At 36.7% G+C, this 26,025-nt stretch overlaps 1 protein-coding gene across 6 annotated transcripts; it reads left to right on the top strand.

The window, feature by feature from the left end:
• Nucleotides 1-10,046: 10,046 nt before the first annotated feature.
• LYSMD3 (LysM domain containing 3) lies at nucleotides 10,047-24,468 on the top strand. 6 transcript variants are annotated; one of them, XM_007487323.3, is made up of 5 exons: nucleotides 10,106-10,325; nucleotides 10,598-10,756; nucleotides 11,018-11,126; nucleotides 13,267-13,538; nucleotides 20,498-24,468. In XM_007487323.3, exons 4-5 carry the CDS (start codon nucleotides 13,278-13,280, stop codon nucleotides 21,158-21,160), a joined length of 924 nt encoding a protein of 307 aa, XP_007487385.1. In that variant the 5' UTR covers nucleotides 10,106-10,325; nucleotides 10,598-10,756; nucleotides 11,018-11,126; nucleotides 13,267-13,277; the 3' UTR covers nucleotides 21,161-24,468. The 6 variants fall into 6 exon arrangements, with proteins under 6 accessions (XP_007487381.1, XP_007487385.1, XP_007487384.1 ...); XM_007487322.3 differs by having other exon boundaries at nucleotides 10,598-10,767; XM_007487319.3 differs by lacking the exon at nucleotides 11,018-11,126 and having other exon boundaries at nucleotides 10,047-10,325; nucleotides 10,598-10,767.
• The last annotated feature ends 1,557 nt before the right edge of the window (nucleotides 24,469-26,025 follow it).

Raw genomic sequence — 26,025 nt, 5'->3', positions numbered from 1 at the left:
GGTCACATTATCTAAGATCCCCTCTTCTAATTCTAAATTTGAGACTGAAATTTTTAAAGCTCTCCAGACAAAGAAACTCCATTATGCTAGAAATTTAGATATAAAGAAAAATTTATTGCATTTCAACTAAAAAAGCAATTATAAATTAGGCCAAGATGTTGCCATTTGTAGTCATAGTTTAAGTAAGACATTAAAATAAGTATGCTCCCTTGCCCCTAGAAATGCTACTACTACTAGATATATATCTCCTAGAGGTTCCTACCATTTTCTGTAATAGCAAAGTACTGGAAAGAAGCAGAGGTAACCAATCAAATGTCAAACAAATCCATGAACTGATAAAGAGTGAAGTAAGCAGAATAAGGAAAATGATATACAATGGGAGAAGAGGAGGAAGAAAAGAGAAAATGGCAGGAGAAGAACAAGAAGGAGTAAGTGGAAAAGGAAAAGAAAAAATATTGCATCAAACTTGGTCCTCAAGAATAGCTGAGAAAATGCACTTCCCTTCCTTCAATGTTGAGATGGAATATTGACCAAATTGTCAGCTGATTTGCTTTCTCTATCTTTTTTCTCTCCAATCTTTGTAATAAGATTGCTCAATATATCTGAAAAATATATTCAGAAAAAAATGATATAAAAACAAGAATTATCAACACAAATGAAATAATTTTATAATAAAATAAAGTATCTGTCCCCACAAGGTCTAATCCATTGTGGAGAATAGATAGAAAGAGGACATGGAGGTCCAGAATAATAGAAAAGGAAAAATGAATCAGTGAGTTTAACTTAAAAAACAATAACTATTGTGCTATAAGGAATGAACAAGATGATTTCAGAAAGTGTTAGAAAGACCTTCATGAACTGACACAGAGTGAAATAAGCAGAACCAGATCCCTGTACAAAGTAACAGCAATACTGTGGAATGATAAACTGAAAATCTTAGCTACTGAAAGAATTAAGATTAGGACTCTGGTCCTTAGATTTTTATATTGTTTATTAGAATCACTTGGATAGGTAAAAAGATCAGAAATGGGTAGAAGGATAAATGTAAAATAGTCTAATCCAAACTACCACATGGGTGGTCTCAGCCTGGCCACCACAGCTCCCTAGAGCTCCCTAGAGCAGTCATCAGAGTTAGGGACGGAACACTTTCTGGATCATCTCTTTTATTCCTTCCTTTTACACCCAGGTCAAATTCAGAGTCATGTCCGAATCAAGAGCATAGGCCACACTAGGTGATATAACTAGGTGACCAGCCTAGGTGACATAAGTGATGTAGCTCCAGGAGTGCAGAGACACAGGTGGGACACCATGTGTGATCCTAGGAGAGGGTTCCCTTTACACACTACTCATAGCATTACAATGATCTAGGACAAAACGGAAAGATTTATGACAAAGAAGACCCACCTCCAGAGAAAGAACTGTTGGAGTAAGAAGATGAAGGCATATGATTTTTCACTTGTTTATTTGGGTTTATGTTGTGGGTTTTGGTTTTATAAGATTAGTCACTTACAAAAATGAACAATATGGAAATATGTTTTGTGTGATGATACATGTATAATCTAGATTGAATTGCTTGCCAGCAATCTGGGAGTGGGGAGAGAAGGAGAGAAGGAGACAATTTGGACCCTATAACCAAGGAAAACGTGAGTGAAATTTATTACATGTAATTGATAAAATATATATGTATGTAATTAAATTAAAATTTTTTAATGACAACTATAAAATATTTCTAAAAGAAATTAAACAGATTTTACTTCTTAACAAACATAGAGAGTGTGACCAGGAGGGGTCTGGTTAAAGTTGATGAGGCTGAAGGAGATGACCTTTCTCTTGGCTTTGAAGATATCTCCCTAAAGAACATATTAAAAAATTCTCAATGACTTGGGAATTTGATGCTCTCATTAATAGAATGCAAATGGGAGTTTCAGGGACTCAACATGGTTAACTCAACATAGTGTGATATAGCAACTAGGACAGCTAATATGACCATAGGATCTATTTTAAAAGACAAAATATCTAGGGATGATGAGATGAATCTCTCTGTTTTCTACACTTAGCAGAACACATCTGAAAAATTGTGTTCAGTTCTTGGTCATATTTTAGGTAGGACATTGATAAACTGAAGACTGTCAGGAGAAAGGCAACCAGGATGATTTAGGACCTTGAATTCATGCTTTATGACGATCATTTGAAGGAATTGAGGACATTTACCCTGGAGGTTTGTTCATGGTCATGGGAAAGCAGTTGGATAAAGTTGACAGTAATCTTCAACATTTTAATATCTTTCACTTGGAAAAATATTTGGCTTGTTCCATTTGGACCCAGAGGACAAAACTAAGAATAGGTAGAAGTTGCAAAGAGGTGAATTTAGGTTTGTGGAAGGGAAGGAAAAATGTCCTAACCACTATAGCTTTACAAATGATGCTGTCTTGGAAGGTTTCTCTTCATAGAAGGTCTTCAAGCATAGGTTAGGCATCCACTTATCTGACATATTGTCCTTTTTCAACTATATAATTGTGGGTAATATTGTGTGTGTTAGAGGCAGCTGAGTGGTACTGTAGATAGAAGACTGAGCCCAGAGTCAGGAAGTCCTGAGTTCAAATCCAACCTCAGATATTTCCTGTCAGTCTGAACCTAGATCACTTAATCTCATTCAGCCTCACTTTCCTCAATTATAAAATGGGGAAAGTAATAGCACCTATGTACCAGGTTTGTTGTAAATATACAAATGAGATAATATTTGTTTAGGTCATTGCCTGGTACATAATGTGAAGGTGGGATCAACTCTCCCCCGCCCATTTTTAGATTTAATCGCCAGAAGTGTACACCCCACTTGCACTTGAGTGGGGGAGGTCTGTGACCCACATGTGCGAAAGTGGGTGATGTATCAGAAACCACTGACTACCCCCTGGGCAGTCCTAAGCAAAACTATGGACTATAATTCGTCCATGTAAAAAAGTAGAGGAAGGCACAGGAAGTGATGCAAAGAAGCATCTTTAAAAAGAATTACAACTTCTTGTGAGGGGAGTTCTAAGTTCGAGTTGGAGGCTGGTGAAGAATCTGCTTACTGGACCTGAGACCTTGGACTTGGTGAGACTGTCTTTGAATCTCTTCCTTTGAACTACCACATGGAGGAGTGAAAAAGGCTGACTCCTTTCCTAGATTTTCTGAAGGGACTAGCCTCAGGAGAGGCCTCCTCTCTTGAGAGAGGCTTTGTGACTTGAAGTTCTTGCTTTATTCATACCTTGGTCCTCAGCTCAAGGCTGAGGCCCCTCTGGCTGAGGACTAATTAGCCCTGCCTGGGTTGAGCCAGGGCCAGAGCAAAACACTTAGGTTTGATATCTTACCTTATGCTCTCTCTGATTTTCTTACATTTACTCTTTCTCCTTTTGTAAATAAATTACCACAAAAAATCATTTGGAATTGATTAATTCCTGGCAACCATACTCTCTTAAATAATCTAGTCCAACCCCTTACATTCTGCCCCTTAAAATAGTAGGTGCTTAATAAATGCTTATTGCCTTCTTTTCTGGGTAATTATTCTTCTCCAGAATATCCTGACTCCATGAGGCTAATTGCATCACCTCATTTGAGATTACTGAAATAAGTCCTGATTATTGAAGACCTGAGCTACACCATTTCCTGCAGGCTCCTTGCCTTAAGATGATTCGTGCCTGTCCAAAAAAAGTGCATGACGCTAGAGGCAATAGCTGCTGGGAACCTGAGAACTCCAAAGCAGGGTCTTTAGGAAGTCAGAGGGATGAGGAAACATGGCTTCAGCACCTGAGAAAGCAGATCCCAGAAGGTTACTTCTGACTGTCCTGAATCACCATGACTCAGCTGCCTTTTCACCCTATATGTTCTCTCCACTGGATATGGATAGTATTTTGGAGAAGGACCAAGGTCAGATATGCTTCATTCCCTTCATAGTTATGCTTCAAATTTTCTGGATTTCACCATCCTCCTCCTTTCTCCATTGTTGTAGAGTTACATTCCTCCATCTCCCCCTTTTCAGCTCCCTTTTAATTGTTGTCTTCCCCCCAAAAAACATGAAAAGATAGTCCTGGAGGGCAGGGACTATCTGTCTTTGTACTTGCATTTGTATCTTCCATGTTTAAGCACAGTGCCTGACACATAGGGTTTAATAAATAATTGTTGCCTGCCTGAATGCCTGTATCATTGGAATTATCCTTCAAAAGAAAGCTGACAGGGGCAGGTAGGTGGCTAAGTGGATAGAGAGTCAGGCCTGGAGGTGGGAGGTCCTGGATTCAAAAATGATCTCAGAAACTTCCTAGCTGAGTGATCCTGGGGCAAGTCACTTAACCCAACTGCCTAGCCCTTAATGCTCTTCTCTCTTGAAACCAATATTTAATGATTCTAAAAGAGAATGTAAGGAGAGAGACACAGAGACAAGGAGATGACCCAGGGAAGTACAGACATATAGAGAACTTTGTGGCCCTATGAGGGGAACCTGTTCTCCCTTTCTTCCTCCTCACTCCCCACTCCCTCCCAACAGAGAACCTCTCTTGTCTAGTCTGTAGGAATCCTGCCTTCTTCTATTACTAGTTTTTTATATGATCTTGGTCAAGTTCACTTAACATCTTCTTCAGCTTCTTCATATGTAAAAGGATAGTCACGTGAACTTTAAAAACTACTCCACCCTACTTAGACATACTTTAGGGGAAGATAAAGTTGTAATCTCCTAATTGAACAATGAAGGTATTTAACTCATACCTTATAGTGAAGCTAAAACATTAATCTAAGTCTATTTTTAGATCTAATACAAAAAGATGTTAAGGGTAAATTAATCACAAAAAAGGTCAAGTAACTAACAAAAGGTGAACTTAACAAAGAAGTGTGAAGTAGCTCAAAATATATAATCTAACCAGAGAAGGTGAGAACTAAAGAGTGGACAGTCCTAGAGAAAAATGTCTTCTGTGATTGGTAGACATGAAAAAATATAGGGAGAAGGAATTAAGGAGAAGAGAGAGAGAGAGGAAAGAGGTAATTTAAACTGTTCCAGTTCAGGCTGAGTCAGGCAGTAGTTAAAGGCCTTGGCCAAAGTGGCCTCCCTGAGCCCAAGGGAAAGGGAGTCAGTCTTATCACTCACCATGAGACTGTCTCAGGAAAGCTGTCTGAGAGAGATCCTCCAGGCTCAGTTCCTCCTCTGAACTGACCTTTAGCTGCTCATATAGACCTCTTTTTAAAGATCTTTTCTCTTCTGTCACCTCCCCTAAATTTTCACCACTACCAATCACATCAGCCGCTTTTCTCCAGGACTGCCCATACTTTTAGTTCTCACCTTCTTTGATTAGATTTATGAGTTACTTAACACTTCTTTGTTAAGTTCACCTTTTGTTAGTTATTTGACCTTTTTGTGATTAATTTAACCTTTATAGTTACTTAACACCTTTTTTGTATTAAGATCTAAAAATATACTTAGCTTAATGTTCTAGCTTTACTATAAGGTAAGAACTAAGTACCTTCATTGAACAATGAACAATCAGGAGATTACAACTTTATCTTCCCCTAAAGTATGTCTAAGTAGGGTGGAGTAATGTAAAGTACTACAAGACATTCCTGATTCTGTTAAAGAGAGTGTCTTCATTGTTACAATCAGGAAATAGCTAAATCAAATATTCTAAACTATGGTCTGACAAGGGTGGAGTAGTTTTAAAATTCACAATATTCTGTACCTGATAAAATTGTTGGAAAAATCATACAAACTGCTCACAAAACAAAGTTTGCCCTAAATATCATCTATTATAATTCTGCCAGTTTCCCTCCTGTACGTTCCCATTGTCAGACAGGCACACAAGAGAATCCGAATCCAAGTCTAGGTGTCTCCAGACTCAACTTTATCTTAACTCTTTCCACTCCAGCACTGCTTATCTCATGAATTGTTGGTGTTGAAAAGGTACTTTATAAACTGTAAACCCCTATTATGTAAATGTAAGCTATTATTATCACTAATAATTATAATTATTGGCCTATGATTAGTCTTCTTCATATTCAGTTTTTCTTCTACACTTTCTTGTGTACTTGACATAGTCACTTGTCTCTTCTCTTCCCAGAGGAATATAAATTCCTTGAGGGAAGGGCCTATTTTCTTTAACTCTTTAAGCATTTTGCTAATAAGTGTTTCGAGATCTAAGGAAGGAAGCAATGGGAGAAAGAATGAGAAGAGTTGAAAGATTCAAGAATGATCAAGAGACAGCACTGACAACTGTTTTAAACACAAAATGAAATATTTTCAGGGATTTTTAAAAACCTATTTTCCAAGCTAGTTTGTGAATTATTTGTAGATTTTGTGCTATTACTAAGAATGGGTCTTAGTCTTGACTAACTCTTTAAGACTTCATAGTACAAAAAACACATCGCTAGAAATTATGAATCCCTCCAAGTATAGTATCTTTTAAAATATCAGGATCAGCATGTTTTCATAGAATTCACATTTTTACTTCTGTGGAAATTTCAATGTATGACTATGTTTCAGTTTAGATCTCAAAAAACTTAAATCTTTTTTTTTTTTTTAGTAAGAGAAAGCACTTGTTCCTACTGGTTTGATTTCTGGAACATGGCCAAAATTCATGGATAACTGAGTTCTTTGTATATTACAATAACCAAATATAATAGTATACTTAAGACCTTCTGAAAATTCAATAACAGTAGCTTCTTTAAATATAATTCATAATGATTTAATAACATATATACATTTTAAAGAAAGTTTTACATAGAAGAAAACAGTTACATTCCTTTGGTAATACTTCAAATTCTATCATTTAGATTCTAACATGGACCCTGCTGCTTACTGACATTAAATAAGAAAAGTAACCTATATGCAGAATGAAGGTGGTATACCCATTAGCATTCATGAGAGTCCTGCAGCTAGAGCCCTACACATCAAGTTGGGAATATACCCTTTGTCTACTGATGAGAAAATGTCTCTGTGATAAATGGTTACAGACAGGGGTGTCATAAGGGCAAGAACACAGCTCGAATAGGACTATTTTTTTTTAAACTGCTGCTCCAACATTTCTTTTTTAACCTAATGGGGCATAGCTCACATCCACTCAGATAAAGAAAAATATTATAATGTAGATCTAGTTGTCCTAGCCTTTCCTATATCACTTACTTTCAGAAATAAAAAATACCCTAAAAATAAGCTAAATGGATGCCAAAATAGCTTTGAAAGACTCTATGCCATTGAAGATTCTAAAAATAAAACAAAAAAACAACCTTTCTCCTCTAGACTTTTCAAAGATAAAATCATTTCAAAACACTTTGCCATAAATATATGGCAAATTTGATAAAATGACTCAAAAAGTATGCTGATCACAAAGCTAACTGATCTATTACTAGAGTTGGGGACAAAGCAGGGAAAGAAAACTATAGAGCAATATTGCTAAAGAGCATCAGTGTAAAAATATTAAATAATTTATTCATGAAAAGACTGTTAGAAACATATTGAAAAGATTATACAGTATGATTCCAATAAATGTATACCCAGAATGAGTAGCTGGTTCAATATTGGTAAAAATATAAATATAATAGAATATGTTCATTACAAAAAATAACAAAAACCACCTAAATGTCAGTAAAGACATAGTACTTTTGAAAAAATATAACAGTCATATCTTTAAAAAAAGCAAAGGAATAAATAAAACCTTCCTCAATATGTCATATGACATATATATATCTATATATGTGCATATATAGATATATATGTATAAAACTAGGAGCCAGTATTTTCTGGAATGAAGAAACAGTAGATGTTCTTCCAATAAGGTCAGGTATAAAGCAAGGTTATCCTTTACCACCACTATATTTGATACAGTTCTAGAAATATTAACTATAGGATTAAAGAAGAAAAAGGAATTGAAGGGATAAGCATGGGCAAAGAGAAAATGAAATTATATCTTTTTCTGCAGATATGATAGTCTTCTTAGAGAATCCTAGAAATTCAACTAAAAACAAAATGGAAAGAACTATTACTGTTAACAAAGTAGCAAAATTAACCCATACGAACCATCAGCCCATCTCTATATTACCAACAAACCCAACAGAAAAAGAAATTATATTCAAACTAATCATAGAAATGTACAAAACACCTACCTAGAAATACATAGGAATTATTTCAATGAAACTACCAAATATTCTATAGAATTAAAAAATTAAGAGTTATTTGGAGATGTATTATGGAGATGCTTGTGTTTGAGTCATGCTAATTTAGTAAGAATGACAATATTACCAAAATATATTTACTAAATTAGTGCTATATCAAACTACTAAAGAGTTACTTTGGAGAACTAGAAAGATATTGCAAAACTCACCTGGAAGAAAAAAAGTCAAGACTCTCAAAGAAAATAATTTAAATAAAAACACCTGGGAAAAGGCCTAGTAGTACTTCATCTCAAACTATATCACAAACCTATAATCATCAAAACTATTTAGTCATGGTTAAAAAATAAGCAACATCGATCAATGAAACAGATTAGGTTTACATGATCCAGAAAATTAGCATAGAAGCAAAATATACAAAGACCCAATTGTTTCACAAAAACTACTGAGAAAATTGGAATCAGTGTCAAAAATTAAGAGAAGTCCAACATTTCATACCATATACCTCAATAAGCTCCAAATGTATACTTGACCTAGATATAAAAGGTAAACAAATTAGAGAAGAAGGGAAGGTAACAACTCTTTCATCTCTGGTTTGGGAAAGAATTCTTAACCAGCTAGGTGGCACGGTGAATACAGTGGACTCAGGAATAAATGAATTCAAATTCAGACTTAGACACTTACAAATGGGCAAAGTCACTTAACCTTTGTCTGCCTCAGTTTCCTCAATGTAAAATGACGATAATTATAGCTCCAGCCCATCTCCCAAGGTCGTGGTGAAGATTAAATGAGATATTTGGGAGCATTTTGCAAACTTAAAAAACCTATATAAATGCTAACTAGCTATTCTTGGACTATATGTACAGAATAGGACCTGCTCCAGATTGTTAATTTGTTTTGAACGACTTCTAATTTGATACAAGGGATGGTTTGGAGAGGTGGGGAGAGAGTAGTGATAGCAGTGCAGAAAAAAAAGAGAAAGAAATAAGAAATGTCAACAAAATGTTAAAATGTATCAAAGAGAACAGAAGAAAGGCCAGAGAACAGCTAGGTGGTTCAATTGGATAGAGCCAGATCCTAGAATCAGGAAGACCTGACATCAGTTAAGACTTCAGACATTTGCTAGCTGTGACTTTGGGCAAGTCAGTTAACCTGTTTAACTGTTTCCTCATCTGTAAAATGGGGTTAATAATAACAGCTACCTGTCAGAGTTCATGTGAAAATCAAATGAGATAATGATTATAGTTTAGTCCAGTATATGGCACTATAGAAATGTTAGCTATTATTGGAGCTATTATTAAAGAGGTATAATAAGTAGGACGGCTTCAGAATTAATGTTTGAATTGATTATATATCTATTCATGGTTTCATATCCATTTTTTAAAGGAATTGGGCGTTATTAAATTCCAGCAAACTGTCATATATGAAGTCCTGCAGAGGACAAAAGGCACACTTGGGCTAAGTCCTGGCCTTGAAACATGAGACCAAGCACCAGAACTGCTGTTTCTATTTTCTGTTCCTGACCTAATAACGAATCCTACCCGAGCGAGTGTCCACACTTCCCCGTGTGGACTCTTGGTGGCTCACTTTCCTTATCAATTAATGCTAGGGGTTACAATAGGGTGAGTGGGTTTGCCCCGTTTTGGGAGACTAGAAAAAGCCTGGGCTGGGTCCGTTAATTTCAAAAAGCGACATTCCCAGCCCCTCACGAATGCATTCACCCGTAGGGGAGAACAGATGCACGGTCCTCTTCCGGGAACTGCCCGTGCGCCGATGCTCTAGACCCGGCCTCATAACCCTAGCGGTTCGGAGGATAAGGCACAAATTTCCAAGTCGGCTGAGTTTGACTCCCGGAGCAAGCCGAGACGCCACTGCGCGTGCGCATCGGAGGCCCGGGTGTTTCTCCCCACCACCACTCTCGCCCCGGTCGATCCTCCCGCCCTCTCCACCCCCTCGCTTTCCTCCCCCGCCCCTTCCCACCTCCGCGGTCTGACGTGATGACGTACCGCAGGTTTGCGGACGTGGCGGCACTGGCCTCGGTAGGGGCAGCTGGGCAAGTCCGTGCGGAAGGGAGGGAGGTCACCGGCGGTGGCTGTGGCCGAGGAGGCGGAGGAGTAGGTAGCGACGACGGCCGCGGGGAGCCTTGGCCATGAACTTGATGAGATCCGTTGCAACTCCCGCAGTCTCCCCCGCTTGTGGGAAAGGTAAAAATGGCGGTGGGGGTGGTGGAGAAGAGAGGGATTCCCCCCCCCCCCCCATACCCTTCCCCAGTTTGGTCTTCAGCTTCCTTAGAGGAAAAGAAGCTGCTGTTCCCAGGGGACCCCCTTCACGGGCCTTGCTACAGGTGTACGGGCCAGGGCCGGCGAGCACATCCCAACTTCCCCCCATCCTCGGCTCCCCGGAGAGCAAGGCAGATGCGTTCAGTGGACACGAATTAAATTATTTATCGCATTTCTCCTCCCGCCCCCTGTTCAAGCTATGCGGTGTGACGTTTAAAAGTCGTGAGCTGGACATAGACTCAGACGGGCAGGTGTGGATGGATTGTGATCTGCCTCGTTGGAGGGACCATCCACATCGATGAGACCGCAAGTCCTTTGGAGTGGACGAACCCACAACCCAGACTAAGTCCCTGCAGGTGACCAGGAGGTAGTGGTATAAAGGATGGGCTGGGAGGGGGCCAACACGAAATGAACCAAACAGAACTCCGACCCATCCCCTGGAGATCATCTTGGTGTCGCAGTCCTAGCCCCATTGGGGCACAAGCCCTGTGTCACCTTTGATTGGACCTTGTTATGCAGGGTCAGATGACCGCACCCGCGGTTCTTACCTAGGACAGGGGTATTTTAAATTAATTTTGACAGCACGACCCTGTTAAAGTGAGTACTTGTCTCCTTAGCTCCGCTAGGGACAGTCACCTGTAGCCGATCTATAAAATCTCTGGAGTGCAGAATTGTTCTAAAAGAACAAAAAATGTGTGGGCAGTGGAGATTTTGTGAAGAAAGGAGGTGGGTTGTTTGTTTTTTTTTACTCTTGTTCTTTTGCCAGATGACTGCAGTTATATTTGTGACCCTTGTTTTAAATAGTTGGCCCAGTAAATAATCTACATAGGCCAGATTCCCACATTTCCTTTTCTACTGGATAAACTCCTGGTTCTTTAGAAGTTGATGATCAAATTCTGAGGTAAAATATTCACTGGGAGGAAGTTGGAATTCATGGCTTACGTGAAGCTTTGCAATTTCACTGTGGATTATCTGGCTTCACAAAGCTGCAACATAATGGAGAGTAGTAGGTACAGTTTCTGTTACCTTTCTAAATCTAGGGTAAACCCCTTCCTGGAGGGATTGTTTCATTTGTTTCTTTGTATCCCCCAAACCCACAGTGCTCTGTTAGGGGCTTACTAACTGGTAGTTGAATGGGATTGCATTTCAAGTCCTTTTGAGAATTAAATTGATTTTTTTACTTTTGTTGTAATTTAGAAAAAACTTAAAACTTTTTAAATTTAAAACTTGAACTTTTATTGGGGTCTTTGATATGGTATTGTCTCTTTAGAATGGCAACTATCAGAATTTTAAGGCTTAATTACTGTAATAAGGATTTAACAACACTTGAACTTAACAGAATAGCTCATTATTAATTTATCCTCAGTTTTATCCAATTCAGTATTCTGGAAAGTTTGATCACAGAGTGATTTTCAAATTACTTAGGAATATTTCTTTTCTTTTCCCTTTTTTAAATAACCTTTTGTATTTGGGAAGCATACAGTAGAAATGGGGAGTGTTATACAGAGCCAGGGAAGTACTTGGCCAATTTAAATTACATTTAACAAAATATCTTTCCCTTTAAGGAAAAGTTATATATTTTAGTCAAAGTATATAGTACATTCAACTAATCTTAAACTTTAAAAGTAAATCTTCATTCTCAAAATACATTCAAGAATCAACCATATGCGTTGTCCTGGCTGTTGAAATCTCATGAAAACTGAAAAATAAACAAACAGCATAGACATGGGATTCTGCTGTTTGTTTAGCTGAACTTTGAGCATTTAATCTACTGCTTTAATTTTAGTAGTATCTCATCCTGTATGACTCATATGACTTATGCTTAGTTTTTAGTAAATAAGTGACCAAAACAAAGCTTTATCTTAAGATTTCTTTTAATTCAATTATAAAATTGCATTGATTTTCTTTTGAAGGGAGTAAAAGAGTATTTAAAGAAAAATGTTCGCAATGCAGAATGTTAATACTTGGTCAAGACTACATTCTTTTCCATTGTGCATGTCCCAACTTTAGAAAGAGTTGTTTTATTATTAGTGACTTACTTTCTGGGGAACCAAAGGTCAATTTTACATTAGTTTGTTTTTGTCTTAGGTCACCTATCAGTCGACAATATTTATTGACATTTTTTTATGTTATACATTTGTTAATAAATATTATTGATTTTAGGCCACTAGAGTACTGTTGTAATAGAAAACACGCTGGTTGGCCTTAAGTAACAACATTGGTTGCCTAGACTTTATCCTACAAATGGAGAGGTCCAAGTAAGAGCCCTTAAAAAAAAGTTATAGTAATGAACAAAATAATGTTCTGATTCAGAAAAAAAGCAGCTATTGTACATTGAGATTATTCTCTTATTGAGAATATAAATTTGTGCAAGTTGCTTTTCACACACCCAGGAACTTGAATATAGTAGTCCCAGAAGTTTAGGGCACAGGCACAGCATGTATATTTAAAATTCTTCACAATGCCAGAACTGTTCTATCACTATCCGCACTCCATTTCTTTAAATATAGTGCCAACACAGACACCTAATTATCTGGTACCCAGGACAAGCTTCTCATAACCTCTAAGGAGGAGGTTAGTTCTTTGACTTTCAAATTATTCCTTAGAGATTTGTCTTTGTTTAAACATTTTCTCCTCCCTCACCCAAGCACAACACAGTTGGTGAATTATTCTTCTTATCCTCCAAATTGCTAAAATGTATTTTAAGACTTAGAAATTCTAAGTTTATCTATAGATTATATATACATACATATACATAATAAAATTATTTTAATAGCTTTGAAAATAAGCCGCAGGTAGAAAAACTGTTTTTTTGCTTTAAACATTGACTCAAACCATTTTTCACAAGTTTTCTCTTTTCTTCTAGAGTTTGAGGTTATGGCAGGGAGGAATCAGACTCGAAATTTTCAGTTTCCAATAACTCAATCTGTGGTGAGCAACCAAATATATTCATTTGGAAGTAATACAGACACTGATATCTTTGAAGACGATGCTGAAGTATATGAACTTCGACCAAGAGGAAGAGAGAAAGTCAGAAGAAGTACATCAAGAGAGAGATTAGATGATATTGTATTATTAACAAAAGATATACAGGAAGGCGATACTTTAAATGCAATAGCCCTTCAGTACTGTTGTTCGGTAAGTCTTTTTTCTTTAGTTGTCCAAAAAAAAAAGATTTATAACAAAGCCAAACTGAAATTCCATTTACCTTATTTCTCCTTTTCCCTGTATTTCTCATTTTCTCTAAGAAAAAAAATTACATATATAAAATTCTCAGAAAGCTTCTGCATATAGACTTATAAAGATTATAGGCTTCATTTAAAGTTTCAGTTTTGATGGCTAAATATATACCTATTAGAATATTTAAACCCTTTTTAAGCTTATAAAAAGTGTCTATCTTGGATATCAAATAGAAAATCTCTCTCTCCGCCAAGTTCTTAGAACATTGTGTATAATTTATATTGCCATTTTGATGGTACTGATGTAGATAATGTCCATTATGATACTACATTCCAAATTTTATTCTATAAATCCTAAACAACGTAACATTACAAAGATATTGCAAAGTTCAGCTATAAACACCAAAATAAGTTTATGATATATAAGATATGAAAATTAGTGATCTGAACATGCTTTATTACAAAGAAAATGAGCTCCAAATTTGATGAAGTTAGACTCAGACTTTAATTTAGCTGTTTCCTCTAGCAATTAACATGATTCTGTATGTGGAATAGGAACTTGATAAATCTTTTTTTCTTTTTTTAATGAATAACATTTCTTCCAAATTGATAATTTTAGGCATTGGACTAGATGACCTCTGAGGTCCCTTCTAACTCTAGATTTATGATTTTATAAGCCTGTAAACCTAACATTAGACTATTTCAAGATAATAATCATATTAGGAAGGTAAAATATAGTCTATCATTATCAAAAGCAATTTATTCAGTGCATCTATTATCACAAGCTTATAATGTAAATAATATTAATAAGTATGTGGAAATAACATGACAGTCAAAACACTTAAACATAAAAATCAACAGTAATATGAAATTAGAAGTTATTAATCTGTTCAAATTTTAAGCATTTTTTCTTATTTTTGCTTTTAAAAGTGAATTGGTTGTAATTTGATTGTAAAATGATGACCATTAATGAATGAAGCTATTTTGTATTTGTACAAGTAAATTTGAGGTTTACTCTTTCCTCTCTAATACCAGAAGACATCATAAGTATGGCTTAAATTTAACTTTTGAAATGGAAGTAAGAAGATTTTTATATAAGCTAATTATTCTTACTATAAAAATTACCAGATTTGGCTTATTTAATTGGGATGGAAATCAGGCCATCAAATGTAATAGCTTTGTTCGAGAAGACTATTGGCTCTTCTTTGGTTACCTCAGGACAGTTTCAGGGAGGAGGAGATACTTCCAGAAGGTTTTGAATTACTTAGACAATATGGTGGACTGAGAAAGTATGAGTATTTTAGGCAATGGTATTGCTTTGGAGAACGTTTCCAACTGGGAATGTGATACGCAGGCAAGTTAGTGTTTATGGATGAATTCAATAAAACTTTTCAATTATAAAGAGGAAAGATTTATCTTGATGAAGGGCTTTTTGGAAAAGGAGAAAAAATCAATTCATCAGGAAAACAGGATTTTAACCAGACATAGAATAAAGAAAACGTGATAGCAGATAAGTACAGGTAAGAAGTTGTGTTGAATTTAGGGAGTCCAAACAGACATTTGAAATATTTCAGATGAGAAGTAACTAGAACTGAAAGTATTAGTAGTATAGAATTAAGGACAAATGTGGGAACAAAAATGTGTTGTGTATGAAATGTGAATGAAATGAAATGTGTAATGTATGAAATGATTAAGTATTCATATATGATAGTTACAGTATCACTGGTTCTTGTCAGTAGATATCAGAGAAAGGGTGCTATTATCCATTGGTCTGATGTAATGTGTCATGAGACAGTCATTTAGAGAAGTAGAGCCTCTCTAACTTTGTTACATGCAGCCTAAGTGAGTTATCTAGCCTGAAGAGTTTTTGTATGCCAGGCTAATAGAAGCTATTTTATGAGTTTCCTTTTTTCGCTTGTACTTCCTTTTCAAATCCCCTTGATCTGATCTCTCATTATCTCCTCCTTTCCCACGCAGTGCGCCTTTTCCTTTCCAAGTCCAGTCCCCCTGAATTTGTTATTAATCCCATCACCTTCCATCTTCTCCTTAATTATCCCCTTTCTCACCAAAATCTTCTACCTCTCCCTGTCTGCTAGTTCTTTTACCTTCAGATATGTGCAAGCCTTCTCCATCCTTTTAAAAACTTCCTTAGATCATACCTTCTCCTTAAACCATCTTCTTATCTCTCACCACCCTTTCTCAGCCATACTCTTTGAACAGCTTTCTCTAGACCATGCCTCTACTTTCCTGTCTTTCACTGCTTAACCTTTTGCAGTCCAGCTTTTTTTTTTTTTAAACCCTTACCTTCTGTCTTGGAGTCAATACACAGTATTGACTCCTAGGCAAAAGAGTGGGAAGGACTAGGCAATGGTGGTCAAGTGACTTGCCCAGGGTCACACAGCTGGGAAGTATCTGAAGGCAGATTTGAACCTAGGACCTCCCGTCTCCAGGCCTGATTCTCATTCCACTGAGCCACCCAGCTGCCCCCTGCAGTCCAGCTTTTGACTTCATCACTGAGTCAAAATTGCTCTCTAAAATGTTACCAGTGGTCTTTTAATTGTCAAATCTGATGGCTTCTTAGTCCTCATCTTTTTTCATCCATCAGCTGCATTTGGCATTGTTGAGCCACCTTCTTCTAAATAGTTTCTCCCCTTGGGGCTTTGGGGACATTATTTTATACTAGTTCCCTCAAAACTTTGATTGCTTATTTTCGTCCTACTTTGCTGGTTCTTTATCTACCTCTTGTCCTCAAAGTATGAATGTCTCCAGTTGTCTCTACTTCTTCTCAAAACCAAATCAGCTCCATTTGGCTTACTTATTCTTATGCAAACAGATCTTATATATCCCATTTTCTCTCCTGAGCTTCATTCCTGGGTCACCAAGTTGCCCTTTTGAAATTTGAAACTTAATACCTCAAAGACATCCCAAACTTAGTATGTTCAGCAGAATTGATCCCCTCCCCCCCATACCCATGATGGTGAACCTATGGCAGGTATGCCACAGATGGCATGCCTAGACCTCTGTGGATACGTATGCCAAGGATCCAGTGTGCCCATCCCTGTGTAGCTGGGCTGCTCCGTCTCTCCACTAGAAGTGAGTAAGCAGGTCTCTTCAAGACAACATCCCTTGCAGGACAAGATTGCCCCACCTCATTCAGAGTGCAAAGGCCTCTTTACCTTTGGCCTGAGTGAGACAAAAACAACTTATGTCTTTACTATCAGAAGCAACCAGTGTCTTTACTATCAGCCTTTACTATCAGCCCTGCATCCAGATTAAAACCTGACTTCAACCCTTGACCATTTGCTAAAATAGGTTAATTTGGAGGATACCAGCTTCTGGCAGGCTGGAACTAGATGGGATAAATGTGTCAGGATGATGTCATTTAACCCAAGGCTTATATTTTCCTATAAATAATGGGTTTCCCTGTAAGATGGGGCTTTTTTGCTTTTTTTCCCCCTAGGTTTGAGAAGATCATGGTTCATTTAACTAGAGGGGAATAGAGTGCTTGTGCCTATTACCTCTCCCTCTCCTCAAGCCTGACTACATCACCCACCCCCCTTCCCAGCAGTTCAATGCTTCCTCCCTCTCCTGGATGGAATAAGGGGGGGAAGGGGACACCCTGCTCTCTGGGGGGGTGGGGGTAGGGCCTGGCACTCCATCTGTTAAAAGGTTCCGCATCACTGCCCTATACCCTCCCATCTTTGATCCTCTTATTCCTTTCAAAGGCATCAGCATCCTTCCAGTTTTATCATCCTGATGACTCTCCCTCACCCCACATATCCCATCATTTATCTACTCATGCCATTTCTGCCCCCACTTTCTCATATCTGAACCTTTCTGTGATTCATATAACCACTGCCTTAGTTTAGGTTCTCATCACCTCATCCCTAGATGATTTCTGTGGCTTCCCAGTTGGTTGCTGCCTGAAATTTTTACCTTTCTCCAGCGCATTCTATATACTGTCCAAAATGATGGTTCTGGAAGCATAAATCTGACCAGGCAACTCCCCTAGTCAGTCCAACTCTAGATAACTTTTATTCCCCTTAGATAAAACTCCTCATTCACAACCTTGCTTTAAAAACTTTTCTCTGTTCCTCATGCACAACACACTCTCTTTCATCTCCCTGCCTTTGTACTGGCCATTCCATGTAGCTGGAATATACTCTCCTTATTGCCATTTTATAGAATTTCTTTAAGACAAGCTCATCACCGTCTTCTGTATAAAGGCTGTCCTGATCTCTCTGACTCTTAATGTCCTCCCTCTCTAACTTATATTTTGACTACTTTTCATTTACTTGTGTTTTTTTTTTTTTTGCTTTTTGCTGTATGCACTTTATAGGTATACCTATCTCCCATTTGGATACAAGTTCCTTTTAAGTAGGAATGATTATTATTATTTTTTTAAATTAAAAAAATTTTATTTGGTCATTTTCAAACATTATTCGTTGGGAACAAAGATCATATTCTTTTCCTCTCCCTCCCCAACACCCCTCCCATAGCCGACGTTCGATTCCACTGGGTATCACACGTGTCCTTGATTCAAACTCATTTCCATGTAGGAATGATTATTTTATCTTTTATCCTACACACCTCCAGCACAATGCTTGGCACAAAGGATATCCTTGCTAATTGTTGTTGGTTGATTGATTGACTCAGACTCAGCAGAGGATAATCTTAGGGCAGGAAAGTTGATTTTTGTCTATCATTGAAAAGATCAGTGGCCTTTAATGTGGGATTCATGACCTGACCCTTAGAAATATGTGAATAACTCTCAGGGAAATGGGAAGATGGGTAGCACACCACCCTCCCCTCCATAGCTCATCTGTTGTGGGAATCACAGCTAGCCTTCTCCCTCTGCCCCCGCTGCCCTCCTCTTCCCATTTTGCAAGCTCCCAATCTCAGTGCTACTGTGATGGGTGTTGGCACCTCAGGGTAATTATACCTTAATTATAGCCTAGCTACCAACACCAGCAGCTCTGCAGGTCTTTGTGAACTCTTCCTTCCCTAGAGTACTTACCCTACCTCTAGCACTGGGCTCTGCTCTGCAGTTTAGGCACATCAGAACCCTCCCTTTTTGGGTGGGACAACGTAGTCACACAGAATGTACAAGCATGCTCATTCTTTGGATGAGTTTCAGTCTACAGGCCACTTCACATAATTTTTCTTTGGAAACACACCCCTCATCAAACTTTCTATTGCTATTGAGGGCATCCTCCTCCTCCTAGTCATCCTGGATCACAACCTTGGCTTTGCCTTCAGCTTCTCACATTCCCAGCCCCTCCATGAAATCTTGTCATTTCCTCCACAACTTATTTTGCCCCTGCTCCTTTCTCCCTTCTTTTATAGCCACCACCCTCATTCAGAACTTTATCACTTCTCTCCTGAACTACCACAGTGGCCTGCTAATTTGTCTCATTGCCTCAAATCGCTTCCCTCTTATCCATTCTTTTCATAGCTGCCAAATGATTTTCTTAAAACCATATCATTCCCCTACTCATTGAACTCAGTGACTCCAAGATTGAAATTATTTCAGCTTTATCTCATCCTTTTTACATTTTAATTTTAATATCAAATGTCTATAATTATTAGCATAGTAATATGGGTAAATTTACACATCTGGGGAATGAATGTCAGGAAAAAATTATTTATTGACAGGGGGTGCACAATCAAAAATGTAGCCAGTAACTACTTTTTTTGGAGGAACAATATTGCTGTTGGGTTTAATGGTTGGTTGAAAAGATTAGTATGATTTAGTAGTAGTGTTTTAAAGGTCATGTTAATGATAAACTAGTCTATACTTTATCATTAGCTTAGAGTATAACAGCAGAAATAGTAGATTCTGTAGATGATCCAAAGTTAGAGAAGAAGGCAAGGAGTCCAGAGTCCACAGAGAGGTTCAGGTTCAAGCTGAAATGACCCCAGAGATACTGAGGAGGAGCTAGGAAGTGACCGAGTCTGGTGGGGAATCAAAGTGTGCAAGAATTATTGATCCATTCTGAGGGACTTATGAGAAAGTATGCCACCCACATCCAGAGAAAGAACTGTGGGAGTAGAAATGCAGAAGAAAAACATGATCTATCAACATGGTTTGATAGGGATGTGATTGGGAATGTAGACTCTAAAAGATTACCCTAGTGCAAACATGAATAATATGGAAATAGATTTTGAACAATGATACATGTAAAACCCTGTGGAATTGCTTGTTGGTTCTGGGAGTGGGGAAGGAAAGAACATGAATCATGTAACCATGGGAAAATATTCTAAATTAAACAAATAAATGAATTTTTAAAAAAAGAATTATTGATCCAATGAAGGGGAGCTTGTCAAGGCTGATCACCAAGAAGGAGAACATCACAAGATCATTGGTTTCAGAAGGCCCTTATAACCAAATTTGTGTTGTGGGGCTCATAGTGTTTCTTCCACATCAGTTATGTAGAGTAGATAATGGTAGCATTATTTCTTTTTTACAAGTGAGGAAAACTGTTTCCGACAAATTCAGTGACTTCCCTGTGGTCTTGTAGCTAGCAGCTTTAGCTCAGTCCAAGCCTCTCTGTATACCAAAGCTGGTGCTCTTTCCATGGCTCACACAGCCTGATCTCCAAGATGAAGGTGTTTCATATAAGACCGACATTTGGTTCATTTAACAAACTCTTACTAAACTGCGCCTTGGTGATGGGAATATGAGGACAAAACAGGACAAACACTGTTCTCAAGGAGCTCGCGGTCTTAACTATTAGAAAAAGGACATGTGTACATGGCACGGAGAGAAGTTGAGGCAAAATTCTGTGAGAAACTGGAGGAACAACTTTGACTTGTTTTCAGTAAAAAGTTGGAGGTTAGTGAAGGTCACTGAAATTTTTTCCTCTCTTCTGATTTTGAATTCCATTGACCCTTGTTTTAACAATTTTTTTTTAACAGGTAGCAGATATCAAGAGGGTTAATAATCTCATCAGCGATCAAGACTTTTTTGCACTTAGGTCTATTAAAATTCCAGTGAAAAGGTTTAGCGTACTGACTGAAACACATTACTCTCCCAAAGGACGACAGACTTCACGTCCTTCAGCTGCCCAGTGTGCTCCAGAACTGCAGGAGATATCCCCCAACTTGGATCTTCCAGTTTCAAACGAGACTGCTGGGAATTTCTTGAAAGAAGTGGACAAAGACATAGAACAAATAGTAAAATGTACAGACACAAAAAGAGAGAACCTCAATGAAGTGGTTTCTGCTTTAGCAAAACAAGAGCTGTGTTTTGAACCTGATAGTAAAAGCATTAGACATAAGGATCCCTATTATGGAGCAGACTGGGGAATAGGCTGGTGGACAGCTGTCGTGATAATGTTGATTGTAGGCATAATAACTCCAGTATTTTACTTACTGTATTATGAAGTTTTAGTTAAAGTAGATGTTAGTCACCATTCTACAGTGGATTCCTCCCATTTGCACTCAGGAGTCACAGCTCCATCACAGCAGAGAGAAATAGGGAATGGAATAATTCCAACAAAAGGAACAAATGTTGGACAACAAGATGATTACAAACTTCAAAAACAGAATTCTCAGTCTCCTACATGGCATATAACATAGCATTCACTTCTGAATTATAATGTTTATAACTACAAATGTATCTGGAATGCAGAGAATCAGTTATATCCATTATTTACCACTACTGGGCAGTATTTTGGTTTATTGAAAATGTTTTTATTTCTTCCAGAGACTTTATTTTGAGCCATTTGCAAGTCAATTCTATATGAAAATTAGGCTTGCTACCTTCTTTATGTTTCGAACGGTTTAAGTCAAAGTTTCTCTTGTGGCACTGCAGAAATGAATATCAGTACATAGAAATTTCTCTAGAAAATTTTACACCCTCTTCTCTTATTTAAACATAGCCTTGAAGTATATTTTTTTTAAGAAAAAAAATTTTTTTTGTTTAAGGTATTAATGTTAAAGTTATTCAGCAATGAATAGTAGCACTGGATGTATGCCACTGAAAAAAATACTGCGAGATGATATCTCGTAGCTCAAAATGTTTAATTGAGAAAACACTTGTTTGATTCTAAAAGTATTTGTGACGGGCACATTATGAATATGATGCTACACAGTTTTCTATCACTTATAATTCAGCATAAATACAAAAGTAACAAAATCAGAAAGGAAGGTTATAATATTGGCAAGAGGAGATAGGACTTTCAAGTTGATATTAAAACCTCTGGGAATTATGTAGTGAAGTGGTATCATTGACTATTTAGAATATTGGAGAAAATCAGAGGATCTGAGATGTTTAATTTGCTTAATTTTTTGGACATTTCTTATAATTGCTATGTCTATGTTTTGTTTTGGTCTCCAGTAAAATTTACTTAAGACTTCTGTACATTTGTAGTTCTTTGAGGAAAAGTGCTACACATGTACAAATACATTATTTGGGGAAAAATTCTTAGTGCCCTCTGATGAATTGTTGCAGTTCCATACATGCAGCAACATGCCTTAATTAAATTGAATGCCTTAATTAAATGTTAGTGTTACTATAAGACTTACATACTTTTTAGAATCAAACTTATACTTCAGTGTCCTAGACTTCCCTTTCAATAGAATTGATGCTTTTATTGTATGTGTAGTGTAAACTGATTTTAGCTTTCAGTTAATCAAGCACAATATAATGGGCAACATCTATGTATCTTGTCTTTTTTGTCTAATGTGAATTGCCAAAAAATGGTTCACAAAGAAAAAATTATAAACAGGGTCATTTGCTTTGGTAGGCAAAAAAGATTGAGTTCTTATTTCTTTTACTGATCCCTCACCCTCTCTATCTTCCAAAGGAAATAATTGAAGTAGAAAATGAGTGAAAAAGTTATTTTCTCTCTAAACTACAGTGTATCATGAGGACTAGAGAGGAGGAATTGGCTAGGGATGGAGATAAATTTGTCTTCTGAGGTAGATGATAACGTTACCTGTCATGCCTTAACTTCATAGTAATCTGGCTAAATGAGCACTTGCCTACTGATTGACTATATTTATAAAACACAAAAGTGGTGCTGCCATAGGAGATAGGTTGATGGAGTCTGACTTGCCTTTCTTAGATGTGTAATTTAAATTTTTTGTGTATTTTAGGTATATGATATTGCCTCACTTTCTGGGCATTATTTCCTAGTGTCTGATGTTTGAACTTAAGAAGCAATCATTTTGTATCTTAAGACCTATTGAGTGAATAATATGGCAAATGAGTAACCTAGACCCAGGATAAGAGTATCTTTTTCTTTTAGAAGCAAAGCATCATAAAGATAGAAGGAAAACAACACTCAGCCCTTTCATATATTAGACATTTGCCAGAATGTTTTACTAGTAAATACATCTACTCATTCCTATAAAAACAACCTGAGAAATGAGCAACATTCATGAAGCCACCTAAATTATGTGAGCATCCATCCTCAAAAAACAATCTTAATTTTTGGAGAGGAATGCAGTCTTTTTCTAATCCTTAGTCAGTGTTACCTTTAGCTTTTTAGTAAGCCTACTGAAAAACCAAGTTTTGAGGGGAATAAAATTTACAAATAGTAAAACTCAAATTATGTGAAGAATTTATACTGTTAATTAGATGGGTAAGCTGAAAAGTATCAATAATTGCCTTTTACTGGTGCTACTTTGAAATTATAATAGGGGTGTAATAAGTAAATAGGTAAATAAAAGTACATTACTTTTATTTTAAACATGAAACCTGCCTAGATATAAAAACCACTTCTGCTCTATAGAATGTCATTTTTGGTGGAAATGTGAACATAAAATGCATCCTCTTGGCTGCTAAGTAGTTCTCCCTCATTTACCTGTCATATGGCTCTGGAATACAAATTTGATCTTTAAATACAACAGCTGAGATATGGTTAAACTTAGCAAGGAAATACAATCTTAGTAGTTAATAAGTTTTCAGTTTGTTAATGTGCTAATGAGCACCATGACAATGGTATGTGAAAGCTGCTTAATGTAATTTTCTCAATGGGGGCATCTTTTTTGTTTTGGAAATGGGCTTTAAGGTTAAATGTATATTGAACTCTTATTCTGGTAAGTGTTCAGATTTAATTGGCATACTTTATATTAGCATGTGTCAAACTGACAAAAATACAATTGGAAAAATATACTTGGTTCCCTTGGAAATGTTTGGTTATAAATAAAAATATTTTGTACTTGTGTTCAAAGATGTAATTGCAATTTTAACCACTCCAAGGTAAAACATGAGCCTCATTCTTTTAAAAAAAATGTATTTTCATAGATAATGTGTGAGTAAATTATAAAATCTCTGCCTTCTATATGAATAAGATAAATTAGTTTTGAATAGTAAATTAATTTCTCTAGGCAATTTGTTTTTAAAATCTGCATGATAAGGTGGATTGTGGAGTTATTTAAATGACTTACTAAACAATGATTTAGTCCCTTTCCTGATACTTCTGAAATTTATTTAATTAGGGAATAATATGAAGTAAAAATAGTGAGAAGTTTGCAAATATAATGAACAAAGAATACAGTACAAAGAAATGTTAACGGTTGAACCAGAGATAAACAAAATGTATTTAAATGGTGCACTATGCTGAGAATCATGCTTTAACTTAGAACACTTGCTCAGGAAATCAGTATTTTTCTTCCAAGTATGTGCATATTGCACTGTTAGATCATAATTAGAAATACCTGAATGCTTTATTTAAGTATTTTTATGCACACTAATGCTGTAAATCTCTTATAAAAATATATTTTATACAAATGCAAAATGTAATTGTAGAACCATGTGTTTAGCATGTAAGTTTTTTTTAATGGTGGCTTGAAAATTTTTGCCACTTAAAACTTTTCATATCTTCAGATGTCTGAGTGTAAAACATAATAAAGTTTCTATTTTATTATCCAATCTAAAATGGAAGCTGGTGAATTTAATCAAAGAAAGCCAATCTCTCCTTTCCATTCTCTATATTCAAACAATAGTTTGAATTGATGTACCATTTTTGTTAAGATTCAAGCTAAGAGTTTGAGGAGCAGACCAGTTCAGATATACTTCATTTAAAGGGCGTTATTAAGCCAAAACTTTGTATCATTTGTAGTAAATACATTGAACCAGAATCTGGGTGGCTATAATTTCTGTGGTTGAACTATTGCAGGGAGACAACTGACAGCTAACTCTATGACAGCATAGTAAACCAAGAGCCCTAATTCAGATTTGCACTTGGAAAGGATGTTAGTATTTTTTCACTAACTTCCTCATTTTACATAAGACCAAAGAAATGTGCCAGCATTAAGTAGCAAAGGCCCCAATTTGAACTCCTGGTTAAATAATCCTTTCACATAGCCTCTTAAGTTCTACTGAGATATCAACTTCGGTACAAGATGAAATTGTCTGATGTCTACATGTTTCATCACTTTAAAACATAGAAGTTCGGTTTTGATCTGAAATATCAGATGGCATTAAAAACTTTGTATATTCAAGTTCCAGTCATAGTGCCAAAGTAATTCTAACAAAAGAAAATGCCCTTCAAATACACAAATGGTTTGATTATATGAATATTCCTTCCAATGGTACAGAATACAATACATCCTATGATTTTGGCCCATACCCCTCTCTAGGAATCTTATCATCCTGGAAGCCTTCCTTGATTTCTCTTGACCCTGTAAGGAGCAAAAAGTCTTAGCTTTCACCCCACAATCATAAGTCTTTTTGCTTATCATTTCTCTGAAGGTTTCTTTTTCAGGGTGCTCTCCAAAAGAAAGCTTGAGGACAGGGAAAATCTTTTTTGTACTTATATCTCCAGCACTTAACAGTGTTTGGCATACAGTAGGAACATAATAATCCTTTATTACAATCCCTTTTTTGTAATATAGTTAACTTACACCATAAACCTCATTGCTCTTTTATTGGTCTTCAATTTTAATTCTACAGAGACTGTAATATCTTATGACATAGCTATACAACCCCTGAAACATACTGGATTTTAAACATACACTTTTGTTTCTGATGGATATGGATAAAGTACATTATTCAATGGCTTCTTTGTCCATAAACGGTTCTTCATCTACTCAGTGGATAGTTTATGCCAAACTCTAAAGTGATTATGACTCTTATTTAGGAGCCACTGTAGGACTTTGGCCTGATGCAACCAACACAGTTTCTTCTGCACCTGTCTAAAGGACCTTACCACCACTAGGGAATGCCTGTTAAGCTTGGACAATGAGCTGATTCTCCTCTATAACAACAGTGAAGAGACTAGTAGTCTCTTCCCAATTTTATGCCAAGTAATATTAATGACCCCAAAATTTCTTCATGACTTTCAAGGGATCTTAAAGAATGCTTGCTTATTAACTAATTAATTGCATTAACTACAACTTTCAATTGTGTAATAGAAAGGGCATGGTCTATTGTATAATAGTGCTGGCAAACCTTGTTCTGTGCTGATGTCCTTATCTAAAGGAAAGACTAAACA

This window comes from Monodelphis domestica, chromosome 3 (genome assembly GCF_027887165.1).
Source record: "Monodelphis domestica isolate mMonDom1 chromosome 3, mMonDom1.pri, whole genome shotgun sequence".
Lineage (NCBI taxonomy): Eukaryota > Metazoa > Chordata > Mammalia > Didelphimorphia > Didelphidae > Monodelphis > Monodelphis domestica.
This window is presented reverse-complemented; position numbering and strand designations above follow the sequence as displayed.